This window comes from Trichechus manatus, unplaced genomic scaffold (genome assembly GCF_000243295.1).
Source record: "Trichechus manatus latirostris isolate Lorelei unplaced genomic scaffold, TriManLat1.0 scaffold00062, whole genome shotgun sequence".
Lineage (NCBI taxonomy): Eukaryota > Metazoa > Chordata > Mammalia > Sirenia > Trichechidae > Trichechus > Trichechus manatus.
The window spans coordinates 10,988,262-11,002,610 of record NW_004443998.1 but is presented as its reverse complement, the minus strand read 5'-3'; the positions used below and the strand labels follow the sequence as shown (position 1 = coordinate 11,002,610).

The 14,349-nt window shown below is 39.3% G+C and overlaps 1 protein-coding gene and 1 long non-coding RNA gene across 2 annotated transcripts in view; one reads left to right on the top strand and one right to left on the bottom strand.

The window, feature by feature from the left end:
- CPA3 (carboxypeptidase A3) overlaps positions 1-14,349 on the top strand; it is a 31,214-nt gene that overhangs the window by 5,090 nt on the left and 11,775 nt on the right. Inside the window, exons 4-8 of the mRNA XM_004379203.2 lie at positions 9,766-9,868; positions 9,969-10,070; positions 11,116-11,217; positions 12,923-13,033; positions 13,944-14,034. Coding sequence (XP_004379260.1) covers positions 9,766-9,868; positions 9,969-10,070; positions 11,116-11,217; positions 12,923-13,033; positions 13,944-14,034 — 509 coding nt within the window. The remainder of the gene's footprint in view (positions 1-9,765; positions 9,869-9,968; positions 10,071-11,115; positions 11,218-12,922; positions 13,034-13,943; positions 14,035-14,349) is intronic.
- LOC111821074 (uncharacterized) overlaps positions 1-14,349 on the bottom strand; it is a 52,423-nt gene that overhangs the window by 36,825 nt on the left and 1,249 nt on the right. The gene's annotated exons all lie outside the window — the stretch shown is intronic.

Below are 14,349 nucleotides of genomic sequence, written 5' to 3'. Positions count from 1 at the left end.
CTGCAATATCCCTAATAAAAATAAACTATATTGAAATTAAGGAAAGACATACACAAGACAAGTGAACCAAAAGCAATCCCTGTTCATGGCTTAAAAAGTAGCAGGCTATTACTTCTGATGGCTGTTGATCACTGTTTCTGTTATCGCTAGAAATCTTGCTGTGAATGAAATGTAAAAGTTAATAAATCTGGAGAACAGAATTCAAAATTAATTTACACCAGCGCTTTACCAGTTGCTGCCAAGTCAATTCCTACTCATGGCAACCTCACGTGTGTCAGAGCAGAACTGTGCTCTAATGGTGATTTTTCAGAAGTAGGTCGCCATTCCTTTTTTCCAAGGAGCCTCTGGGTGGACTCGAACCACCAATCTTTCAGTTCAGCAGCTGAATGCATTAACCATTGGCAACACCCAGACACTCCTACACCAGCATTTTAACCTTTTTTAATTAATAGAATGGTATGTGCTTTTCTATGTTTTTACAAATTGCACAATTAAAATTAGAAATAGACATGACCCTCTGTATAGGACAGGGTAGAACTGCCCCACAGGGTTTCCAAGGCTGTAATCTTTACAGAAGCAGACTGCCACATCTTTCTCCCGCAGGGTGACTGGTGGGCTCGAACCGCTGACCTTTCGGTTAGCAGCCAAGTGTTTAACCACTCCACCACCAGGGTGCCTGAGACACTCTACAAATATACCTCCAAGACCCAGAAATTAGTAATACATTATAGACAATCTGCTTATGCTAACGTTTGGATGACATTTTGATTCTTCCATCTAAAAGAATCACCCCTCTTCACTATGTAACCTCCAGCTTCTCAAATGTGTGCCTCCGCTACTGCACCCCTCGCTTTACTTCATTAGTATTGACCTGATCTAGATTCCTATAATCAACCAAGTTGTACCAAGTAACCAGCCCAAGCTGAAATACGGTAGTGCTCTGGCCAAATTTGATATAATTTGGCTTGGGCAGCAGAGTGAAGGCGTTATGTTTTTCTTAATGGCCTGGTGATGGAGACAAAAAGCTACTTGCTTGAGCTGACATCACTTGATTTTATCAAGGAACTCAATCAGCCCTCTCTCCTCTTCGGTCCTCTAGGCCTATTCCTGTTGTTAGGTGCCGTTGAGTTGCTATAAGACAGAGTAGAACCGCCCCATAGGGTTTCCAAGGAGCAGCTGGTGGATTTGAACAGCCAGCCTTTGGGTTAGTAGCTGAGCTCTTTAACCACTACACCACGAGGGCTCCAAAGCCTTTCCTCGCCTGACTCAAATAGAGGTTTAATCCAGCTTCTCACAGATAGTGTGTTTTTTGCTTATCTTACACCAAGATACTTTCTTGCTATCTACATCAAGAGTCAAAGTGTTAAACTACCTATAAAAATTAGTTTTATCTAATTAGAACGTGATTTCTAGAAATTGGCCCAAATTAGCTACAGTTGTGGGAAATCCACATAATTAGATAGTTACTTTCCTCAGAAATATAAATATGTAAAGTGATCTGTGCAGACAAGAACTATTTAAAATCTTGTCTCCGAGTACTAATTATATAGATAATTTTATTTGCATATTAATTATATGTGTTACTCGGTGTCAGTCAGTAACAGAAGAGGGTTCTCAGAACAGAAACATCTGGTAGGACCCAGGCACCAGGCTGAATAAACCCATATTAAGAGGCTGGTTTGACACAATGATTTACTTAGACACCCTTCATTAGACAGTGCATATAAACCACTATTTAGCTTAAAGCTTCTGCATGTGATTTTTTTTTTAATTTTCAGAAAATTAAATTACTGAGACCGATTTGATTTTAAAGTCGCATGCTCGCTTCCTTTTTATTTACACTTTTTCGAAATCATAAGAGTCCAAAAACTGAATACTGTGCATATATGAACAAACCTGAGCAGACTGGTGAATAAAGGCCTAAAGGAAAGCACGTCTCTTGGACTGAGCCAAGAAGGGCAGCCGCCATATTGCAATTCATCAGTTAAAATCCTCGTTTTGTGACTCACTTTTTTTACATTTTAGATAGCCAGTCTTGAACATTTCCTTCTCTTTGATCAAAAGTTAATATTAGAAAATAAAGAGTTGTTAATGAAAGGCAATTCAGAAAATAATTATTCCTATAATAATAATAAATTAAAAAAAAAAAACAAATCCATTGCTGTTGAGTCGATTCCGACTCACAGCAACCCTATAGGACAGAGTAGAACTGCCCCATAGGGTTCCCAAGGAGCAGCTGTTGGTTTCAAACTGCCGACCTTCTGGTTAGCAGCTGAGCTTTTAATAGTAAAACCTAAAAAGGACAATACAGCAAAATCTTATTAGGATCCATGCAAGACTATGTGGGAAATGCAAGAGATAAGCGCCAAACTATCACAGCAGTAATCACCAACTCGTATTAATGTCTAATTACCTAATAAATGTTCAGTCAGACACAAATTCATATCCCAAGCATATCCATAGTCCCATCAAATAAGTGTTTCAATCAAATCATTATGATGTGCCATCCCGTTCATTTTTCCTTCTGCTCCACATTGGTATATATTACTTGCTCACAAGCAAAGCATATATGTTAGAGCCTACTACCAACGCCCAAGAGGTGCTGGTCATGGAGAGAAGCAGAAGAGTGTGATCGGTAAAAAAGCGGGTTCGGGTCCAGTCCCACTTAAACCACAAATTAGACATTCAGCGTTGACAATTTCTTTAAACTTCTCTCAACCTCATTTACGTCAACTCTAAAACAGGGATAATAACCATACACAAATAAACACACACACTGTGGTACAGGGGATTACTAGAAGCTATCCTCAGAGTCTCCCTTTCTCTCTAGTGAATAAATAAGTGCCTTCGAGTTTATTATTCAACCAAAGATATGGCTCAAGTGTTGGGAAATCTATGTCAGTAAGTGCAGTTTGATGCATGGTAGCCCCAAGTAGGGAGATAATTGGAGAAAATGGGAACTTGTGGAAATCTGAAACCATGCTCTTTCAGTAGGCCCTGTCCTGCCGGGAAAAAGCCTTGGTGGTGCACTGGTTAAAGCGCTTGGCTGCTGACCAAATGACAGGCGGTTCGAACCTACCAGCTCCTCCGTGGGAGAACCATGTGGCAGCCTGCTTCCATAAGAATTTACAGCCTTGGAAACCCTATTGGGCAGTTCAACTCTGTCGTTACAGGGTTGCTATGAGTTGGAATTGACTGGATGGCAATGAGTTTGGGTTTGGAATCTTCTAGGAGGAGCCCTGGTGGCGCGGTGGTTAAGCTCGCAGCAGCTAATGAAAGGTCGGCAGTTCCAACTCACCAGCCGCTCTGCGGGAGATGGATGTGGCAGTCTGCTTCTGTAAAGATTGACAGTGTTGGAAACCCTATGGGGCAGTTCTACTCTGTCCCATAGGATCCCTAGGAGTCGGAATCGACTCAACAGAAACGGATGGGTATCCTGCTGTGATGTGGGCATACAGAGAGTTCAATTAAGGTCCCTTAACAACAACTCTGCCTTGCTGAAACATCCTTCCCCATTGTATATATACACACACACACAGCCTATGGCAGTCAAATACACTGGTCCACAGTCCTCTAGTTCTTCTTGTTGTTGTTGTTAGGTGCCGTCGAGTTGGTTCCGACTCATAGCAACCCTGTGTACAGCAGAACAAAACACTACCTGGTCCTGCGCCATGCTCACAATCGCCATTATGCTTGATCCCATGGTTGCAGCCACTGTGTCAATCCATCTCGTTGAGGGTCTTCCTTTACTCCTTCTTATTTACTCTAAAATCAGCAGAGTCAGGCAGCCTTGAAATTGCCAAAGTGGGATTCATCTTGCTTCTTCTCTGAACTTCTTACCTGCCCCTTGACCTTGGGACACAAGCTTCCATGACAGCTGGTAAACTGGCAAACCCCTCACACCAGCCTCTACAGACTAAGGGGAGTACAGGCTTGCTGGCAACACCAGGAAGTCCACTCATGATGGAGAACTTGTTTTATAAGTGTTCACAGCCTGGGTGCTGGAGTCGGGCATCTCTAGGTTTGAATCCCAACTCTAGCATTTTTACCAGTCATGTCAATTGGGAGAATCTACCTACCTTCTGTAACAATGGGGGTGATAATAATGGTACCTGATTAACCGTGCTGACGGCTCAATAGTGTTCTGATCAATAGATTAAATGAGAAAATGTAAATATAGTGCTAAGCAAAGTGCCTGGTACACAGGAAAGAACCGATAGACATCAGCCATTTGTGTGGCTGACTCCCCAGTGATAATTATGTATTGTTCCACCTACGTTTAGGAATATTTTTTTTTAACAAATCAAGCAAATCTTGGAGCACTAAAATATTGAGGGAAAGTCATTTGGTTTCATCTGCTTGAGCCTGGCTGCTGGTTAGTGGGAAGGCTCATGAAAATAACATCTGGCCCTAGTTCTTAATTTCCAGCCTTAGGCTTCATCTCCAGTCCCTATCAGCAACAATCTGGTAACGAGTTCTGAAGTCCTGGTGCAGCTGCGTTTGTGCCAAGATCGTATTTCAGCTCACATGATTTTCTTTTGCTGCTGTTATCACAGGAGTTAAATTGATAATGTGTAAGTCTAAAAATATTCTTCGACTCCAGCTTCCTGTGACTAATTAATACTGCCTGGTGTTAAGAATCAACCTTGGGGACCATGAAATTTCTCTTTGCCTGGTTCCTTTACTTCTGATAATGCAGGTGGGGCAAAGCTTCAAACAATTAATTGTATCTGGAGTGACCACCTAAAATATAACATCAAATCTTCTTAGGCTTTGTGTGAGTTTTAGTACAATATGCTAAAATAATTGCCACAAATGTATTTGCTCAGAAATCCCAGATTCATCATAAGTCAAAAGCAAAGCATCCAGTGAGTTAGATATCATGTGCATAATAATGTGCTTGTCAGCACTGTTAATCGGAATCCATATTCATGAGCAGCGTTTGGTCCCACACGCTAAATAAACTCTAATTACGAGTACGCCATGTTTGTGTTCTACATCAGAAGTCAGATTGGTCCGTCAATCAGCCAGGAGAAACCAACAAGTCGTGTGGAGCTCAGCAGCATCACACTCCCTCATCATAAGACACGGAAGAAATAAAGAACAAAACAACCGCATAAGCCAAAGCCTGGCTTCCGGACATGATACATCTGTGGTTGTTCATTTTGTGACTCAGCTTCACTGTTAAACAGAGGTTCACGGGGTGCCTACTAGATACCACACTCTTTTCATACTTCACTTCATCCTCGCCTCAATCCTGGGTGGTATGTTTAGTTCCACTGTAAAAATTAGAAAATGGAAGCTCAGAGAGATAAGTTAACTTGCCCAAGATCACATTAAACATTAAGTAGTTGCACTGGGGTTGGGTCCTAAGAATGTCTGATCAGAGAACCAGCACTCTTCCCACTGGTCACTGCTTCCTTATTTGACAGAACTTTTGAAGCCCTGGTGGCACAATGGTTAAGAGCTCGGCTACTAACCAAAAGGTCACAGTTCTAATCCACCAGGCGCTCCTTGGAAACCCAATGGGGCAGTTCTACTCTGTCCTACAGGGTCACTATGAGTTGGAACCGCCTCGACAGCACCTAACAACAACAACACTGGAGGCAGAAAGAGCGCATGATACTGTCCTAAATGATCAGAACAGACGTCCAAAAAGAGACAGCACCTCCCTGCACAAGATTCACTACTAACGTAGAAGAAAAATACGCGTGCATGTCATTAACCAAAATAGTGATACCTTTTTTTTTTTCAATATGGAGTCAATCCAAGGAAGAAAATTGTTCAGATAAGTACACCTCTGTCTTGGTTATCTAGCGCTGCTATAACAGATATACCACGAGTGGATGGCTTTAACAAAACAGAAATTAATTTATTTCTTCACAAAAAGTAAGCTAAAAGTCCAAATTCACAGCGTGAGCTCCAGGGGAAGCCTCTCTCTCTGTCTCTCTGTCTCTCTCTCTGTCTCTCTCTCTGTCTCTCTCTCTCTCTCTGTCTCTCTGTCTCTCTCTCTCTCTCTGTCTCTCTCTGTCTCTCTCTGTCTCTGTCTCTCTGTCTCTCTGTATCTCTGTCTCTCTGTCTCTCTGTCTCTCTCTCTCTCTCTGTCAGCCTTCTCATCTACCCCACCACCACCACTACTAGGAGCTTCTCCACACAGGGGCCCCAGGTCCAAAGGACACGTTCTGCTCCCAGCACTGCTTTCTTGATGATATGAGGTCCCCAACTCTCTGCTTGCTTCCCTTCCCTTTTATCTCTTGAGAGAGAAAAGGTAGTGCAGCCCATACCCCAGGGAAACTCCCTTTACATTGGATCAAGGATGTGACCTGGGTAAGGGTGGTGTTACAATCCCACCCTAATCCTCTTTAACATAAAATTACAATCATAAAATGGAGGACGATCACACAATACTGGGAATCATGGCCTAACAACTTTGACACGTATTTTGGGAGGACAAAATTCAATCCATGACAACCTCCAAAAAACATCATTTATTTTAAATATTTTCATTGAAATATTTCCATTATTAGTCACAGTTCTCTACCCTGTAAAACAGAGTATACTGAATATAGTTTATCTTTTAGGGAGGATTATCATAATAAACAAGGGCAATAGTGGGTCAGTGGTACAATCCTTGCCTTCCATGTGGGAGACCTGAGTTCGATTCCTGACCAGTGCACCTCAAGCGCAGCCACCACCCATCTGCTGCTGGTTGATTTCATGTTACTATGATGCCAAACAGGTTTCAGCAAGAGATTCTAGACTAAGATGGATTAAGAAGAAAGGCCTGGCAACATACTTCTGAAAATCAGCCAAAGAAAACCTTATGTATCACAATGGTACAATCCCATTGTGCTTGTGGTTGGAGGCCCATTCCACAGCAGGGAACGATGACAACATCGTAATAAACACTGACTTGCTTAGTGCGGGATAAGAGAATGATATCTTCATACGTGATTCAAGCTATTAAAAGCAAAGCAGGTTAGGCCATTTGGACCTACCTACATTAAGAGACCACTGACCCCCGTGCTTATTAAATTCTTCTGTTTATAGTTTCTTTTTCTTTTTTTTTTATCAGCTATCACCTACTGACATAAGCAAACTGTCTTCCAGAGAGTCATTTCCCCTTATGTCCAACGAGTTAGTTCTAAACTCAGCTTTCTAGAACTGTATCTAAAATCAAAAGAACTAGGTTGTTTGTGAAGGTGTCTGTAAATCTCCTGCAAAAAAAACAAACTCATTGTCATCGAATCGATTCCGACTCATAGCGACCCTACAGGACAGGACAGAATTGCCCATAGAGTTTCCAAGGAGCGCCTGGTGGATTCAAACTGCCAACCTTTTGGTTAGCAGCCATAGCTCTTAACCACTGTGCCACCAGGGCTTCCCAAAGCTCCTATGGTTGTAACATAATATATAATGTATGAAGGAATCTAACAATAAAATCTATTGCATCCATTCATCTATGAACGATAATAATTTGATCACATCAATATATACTGCATATTAATCTCAAAATGTCAAACAACATCACACTTGAGGTATCCCTCTCAAAGTCAGAAAAAAAAAGAATACCTCCTTTCACCACTAATATTTACCATTGTTTAGAAAGTTTAGAGAACGCAATAAAACAAGGAAAAAAAGAAATGTTATTAGAAGAGAAGTAGAAAGTATAACTATTTGCAGAAGAAATAACTACACAGAAATCCCTAAAGGCATAACTAAAAAATTCTTAGAAGTAAAAAGATAGTTTTTTAAAGTGGTTAATAGATATTAACAATATCTATTGAGAGACTGAATAATAAAGTGAGTAATAGGATAACCAAAGCAATAACTTTTTAATACACGAATGATACCAGTTGAAAATTGTAATGGAAAAAAAGCTCCTTGCAAAAGTAATAAAAAAAATCTATGAATAAACAACAATATACACAATTTTACTGAAGAACAGAAAAGACTAGCTATATTGTTTATTAAAAATAAGATTGTTCTTAAATTGACTCATCATTTAATGTAATTCCAATCAAAAGCTCAGTTTTTTTTTCTAATTCAACAAAATTATTCTGGCAAGCCTTTATTAAAAACAGATGAAATCATTCAAGAAAATTATGAAAAGAAGAATAAGGAGACACTTTATCGAACGTTAAAATGTACTATAATTAAATACAGTTGGGTTCTTACATAAGAGTAGGAAAACACCAATGGAGCAGCTGGAAAATCCCAAAAAAGACAAAATATCTAAAAATATTTGTGTATATAACAGCGATGGTATTTGAAAATAGTAATTTTGAAGTCAGGCAAGTTTGTGTTCAATTTCTACCGTATACAAATTGTACAACCTGGGAGAAGGTATTCAAACTTTCAAAGTAACAATTTCCCCCTCTGCAAAATGGTGATAATATTGACAACATTAAATAAAATAATGTACACAAAGCAGTACCTGGCACATATTAAACAATAATAAATAGCAGTTATTATTAATATTATAGCAAGTGTTTAAATAATGAGTAAACTCTTTGATAACAAACCTAATCAGATCTCAGCTTCACACAATAAAGTGAAATAAATACATAAAATGTCAGGCTGGCAGTTGGATGCCCAAGTCCGGAGTTCAGGCAAAAGGCCAGAAGTGGAGATACAAACACAAGCATCATGGCAAGCAGCTGATGGGAGGACTGCCAGGTCCCCTATCAGAACCACGGGACCCTGTGAGATGTACAGATGATGAGATGACATGACTCTGGGAGAGGTGTGGGTAGAGAACAGGATGAAGCCATAAGCCTTCTGACCTCCTAACGTTAGCCTCCCAAAGATTCTTCCTGCTTCTTATCTTACCCCATCCAAGCCAATTTCTAGCTCTGTAACTATGGGCAAGTTAACTAAACACTCGGTGCCTCAGTTCCCTCATCTGTAAAATGAGGATAAAAATATCACGTGAAGATTAAATGAGTTAAGGTACATAAAGTGGTCAGATCAATGCCTAAAAAATCCACTGCCATTGAGTCAATTCCAACTCATAGCGACCCTTTAGGACAGAGTCAGCCGGGTTCAAACCAAAGACCTTTTGGTTAGCAGTGAGTGGTTTAACCACTGTGCCACCAGGGCTCCTTAGAGCAATGCCTAGCACATGGTAAACGCTAAGTGTTTGCTGTTATTATTACTCAAGTTTCCTCCAGATCTCAAAATGTGAAATTATAGAGGATGATCTACAGATTTGTAGATGAGGATATCCATGGTTACCTATGCAGTGTGTATATGCGCGTGTGTGTGTGCACGCGTGCTTTGAAGAAGGGTGAAGGTTGGTTGTAGATTAAGGCTGACCAACAGCAATATAATGTGAGCAACAAGTGAAGTAAATTTTAACAGTATATTTTATGTAACCCAATAAATCCCAAATATTATTATTTCAACATGTAATCAATATAAATATTATTGAGATATTCTACATCTTTTTTTATACTATGTCTTTGAAATTCAGTGTACATTTTACAGGTACAGCAATCTCTATTTTTGGATGAGCCACATTTTAAGTGCTCACTAGCCACATGTGGCTAGAAGCTACCATATTGGACAGCACAGCTCAAGATAAATGAGGAGATCAGAAGCTAGACTCATGACTGTCTGAGACAGATAGCTAGAGAAGACTCTTTATGAGACAGGGCTAACTTGATCAAAGATAGAGAAGGAAGAGAAAATTTCTGCAAATGAAAGATAACTGTGCTTTCCTTTTTTAGTCAATGTGTACTTTATCATTCCTCTGTCAAACAGAATCCTGATTCATGATCTGCAAAAAGAGATTGAGAAACAGTTTGATGTTAAAGAAGCTATCCCAGGCCGGCACAGCTATGCAAAATATAATAACTGGGACAAGGTACAGTATAAAATGCCTATACTTCGAAAAAAAGTCATACTCAACATCCATTGTCAGTTTTCTTTTATTCTAATTCCTTATAACTGATTTTGCTCCTAAGATTGTTGTATGGACTGAAAAAATGATGAATAAGCACCCCGAAATGGTATCTCGTATTAAAATTGGAATGACTGTTGAAGATAATCCACTCTATGTTCTCCAGGTAAAAATAATTCCAGAATGATTCTTTATTAATGTTCAAAAGATGAACTTAAATGTTACTTTGTGACACAACTGGGCTAATTTAGACGCGATAAAAAGACTTTCTCTTTTGAAGAACATTTATAGATGTTCATTCAAGGGTAGAAGTGACAGGTGGTTTTAGGCGGTAAACCATTTATCAAAGTTTACTCAGTGGACATGCTACGTAATATCTCATCCCTCATCCCATATCTTCCTCTACAAGAGTATGTGAATTCCCTGGTGTACAAAACAGTTTCCACTCATTAAAATTCAGTGAAATTGATAAATGAACATAATGAAGAAGAGAGAAATTTAAGTATTATAGAATCATAGGATCCCAGAAAAGTAAGTGAACCATTTCAACCCCACGTTGATGGGGGATTCCCTTCTGTGACAGGGCTGACAATGGCCATTCAACTGCTACTAGATTTTTGTACATCCAAAGACACTGCTCCCTGAAGCAGCCCTCCAATAACTGAGAAGTCTTTCCTTACCCTGAACTCCTACCCATTCATTCTCTCCAACCACCCAAAACAAATATAAACTCTCTTCAAAATGATAGCCCTTCAAATATCCAGCCACTCTCCACGACCCCTCTTCCTCCCCACTCCAAACATAACTACAGAATCTTCTCTACTCCAGGCTAAACATGCCCAGTTTATGAATCCAAGCAAGCAAAAGCAAATGGCAGAAGCAAAAGTGTCTTTTTAATCTATTTCTCAGACCAAAGGATGTTAGCAATACGATGAGAAAAACAATAGATTGTGACTTAAAAAAAATCCTAAAAGTAACTCTGACACTAAGAAACATTTTTGAAAACTAAACTATATAATAGATGATAAATTATGCATAGGCATTTAAGGATATATGCCATGGTCCTCCCCGAGAACAATACATGCATAGACAGTCATTCAACAATAGGCAGGGGAAAGAATTGTTTTGAAGAGACTATGAAGGAGTTATTGGACAACATGGGATCAGTGTGTGAGTTCATGCAAAATAATCTCAAGTTTATTTTTAAATAGGTTGGGAAACAGGATGAAAGAAAGAAGTCTGTTTTTATGAACTGTGGCATCCATGCACGAGAATGGATCTCCCCAGCATTCTGCCAGTGGTTTGTCTATCAGGTAAGTGAATCAGAACTCTTGCAATTCTCCTCTGACTGGCAAGTCTCCAGCGCTTCACTAGTGGTGACACCCCTTTCCAAACGAGTGCAGTTCCAATCAACTACAAGAGCCCACAATTTGGTGCTGTCAGATAATGAATGATCAGGATTTTACTCACCATCGTAATTTTTTATAAAATTGACACCTTCCTTCAAACTTCTTGAACTCCTGCTGACAGCTTGTGAGTCTAAAAGGAATTCTTTTGGGCTATAATATGAAAGTTTTTCCTTTAGTGAAGTACAGTAAATCTGAAACCGTCTTCAGATTAAAACCAGTTGCAGTTGCCATCAAGTCAATTCTGACCCATAGTGACCCGATGTGTTTTAGAATAGAACTGTGCTTCCTAGGATTTTCATGGCTGTGACAGGCCTTTCTTCTGAGGTGCCTCTGGGTGGGTTCAAACCGCCAACGCTTTTGGTTAGTGTTGTTGGATGCCCTCGGGTTGGTTCCGACTCATTGCAACCCTACAGGACAGAGTAGAACTTCCCCATAGGGTTTCCAAGGAGGGGCTCGTGGATTTGAACTGCTGATCTTTTGGTTACCAGCTGAGTTCTTAACCACTGCGCCACCAGGGCTTCTTTGGTTAGTAGCCCATCCCTTAACCATTTGCACCACCCAGGGACCCCATCTTCTAGTTCTACCTATAAATCTGCCCTTTCTTCAATGAGCTCAAAGCAGAGACTTTTAGTTCCCATTTAGGTATTTCACTGGCCGTGCAAGTACTGGGAATGCTCATATTGAAATTTCCTTTCCAAGCGAAAGCTCACTTTTTAAAGGTAAATCCAGCTTATAAGTAGACCCCTTTGTCATTCCTCTCACTCTCTATTGTGTTCTGACTCCTGCTGTCTTTTAACTTTGTCTTTCTTCCAGCTATTGCACACGACATGCTGATGGGATGTGGGTAACATCAGCTTTCTAGGCGTGGATACTTTTGCTAGGAAAGAATTTGCCAGTGGAATTGATTTATCCCTGTGGTTGTTTTAGCTCTCCTAGCTGGAGGCCAAGGGCTCCCCTTAGTCCATAACGGGACACACATCTTAGGGATACAAGAAATCTTTCGGCTACAAGTGCAGAAGTACCTGGAAGAAATTTTCCAAGAATGGTGAGAGAGATTATAGGTAGCCACAGAAAGTCCAGATAATTAGAGAAATTTCAGTCGGATGTGAGAAAAAAGTGGCCTGCTCAGTCCATGAATTCTTGAGTATTTTTTACTAAAAGAATAAAATTTTAATCCTATTTATAATAATTTTCTAGATCCGCTCCAATTTTTCCATATTTCTATACTTACAGATCCACTCTATATCTACCTAACAAATGAGACGGAAAGAATTTAAATTGTAATGCTCATTTTCCACTTGGCATCCATTCTTCCTATGAAACCTATCTTGCATACTACACTTGGGATGCTACACATCTCACTAATTAAATGAGCCTTTTAAAAATGTTCTGTTCAATTATTTTCACTAGTCTGAATAAGTGTTATTTTTTTCTGTCATCTATACGGGTCATTTATTTTTGTGCAATTTAGAGGAAAAAATGTTTGAAATCCATCTATGTGACCTTGGCAAATGAGTCAAGGAATAGTAGTTATTACTACTATAACCACCGCTTTCTACATAGCAGCTAAATTTTACACCAATAGCTCAAATTATCCCTATCCCTACAGGCAACCAAAAGTTATGGAAAAAACAAAATTATGACCAAACTCCTGGACCAAATGAATTTTTATGTTCTTCCTGTTTTCAACGTTGATGGATATATTTGGTCATGGACACAGGTACTATTCTGTACTCTTGTTTCCATTTATATGATCTATTATTTTCCCGACTTCATGCACATCAATTGTTAGGCATTAAGTTTAATGTTTGTGCAACTAGTCAACTCCAATTTAGAAAAGTATATTTTTAAAAACCTCAATTTCAGACTAAAGCAAGGATGATTTCCTGGCTGCTTAGGTGTCCTGGAAGTAATACGAAATAGTAGAAAATATTTACTACTGAGGCTAATCATGTGGAAACAAAATTTAAAGCAGTAACTATAAAGGAAATATATGAGTATATGATATGGCAAAAGCTTATTCTAGCTAAGAATAAAAGTCATTTAAAGGCATTATATATACATTAATTTCAAAGCAGAAGTCATTGGGAAAGGATTTGAGGTGAAATCATTGTATCCCCCCACCAAAAAAAAAGAAGACAAACAGATATTGGGCTGGCTGTCTTTTAACATAATCCTTTATTCCCTGTTGTTGGTAAATAAGATTCATACCAAACTTTCAGAAAAATACTATCACATCAATTTCTTTTCTGAAAATTATGCCCAAAATAGTCACAATTTGCCCTGTATTATATCTGAATCTCCAAATGATGAAAGATGTTATGAAGTCATAATTTCAATTAGGGGTAATTTCAGAACACCATTGATCATGTTCTGATACTGACACCTAATCAGTAGCTTTCCAAACAAACTGAATTATTTTGGCCTAAGAATATAAATATAAGAAACAGTGTGTCTGGAAATATTATAAATTATGAGAAAGCAATATTTCCTCTTTATTATAAAGGGCCTCAGGTTAACTAGATAAATTTCAAACAAAGCTATAGACACCTGCAGAGAGAATCTGAAATAATCAAATTGAAAAATGAAAACTGATCTTGTATAAGCACTTCCATCATTCAATCCCACAGAACCGCATGTGGAGAAAAAATCGTTCCAAGAACCCAAACTCCAGATGCATCGGCACTGACCTCAACAGAAATTTTAATGCCTCCTGGAACTGTGAGTAGCAGACTTGGTCTCCAGGAAAACTGCTGTTAAGAGTGTTTAAACACCAACTTTAGCTAACTACCTCCTTATTTCGGTAAAGACAAATATTTCCTGGAGCTCCTGGTTGGTACAAACTGTTAATGTGCTCAGCTGCTATTGGCAGCTAACCAAAAACTTCGAGGTTCAAGTCTACCCAGAGACACCTCAGGCCTGGTAGACTTCCAAAAGATCAGCCACTGAAAACCCTACGGATCACAGTTCTACTCTGACACACATGGGGTCACCATGAGTCAGAATTGACTCTATGGCAACCAGTTTTACTGGTTT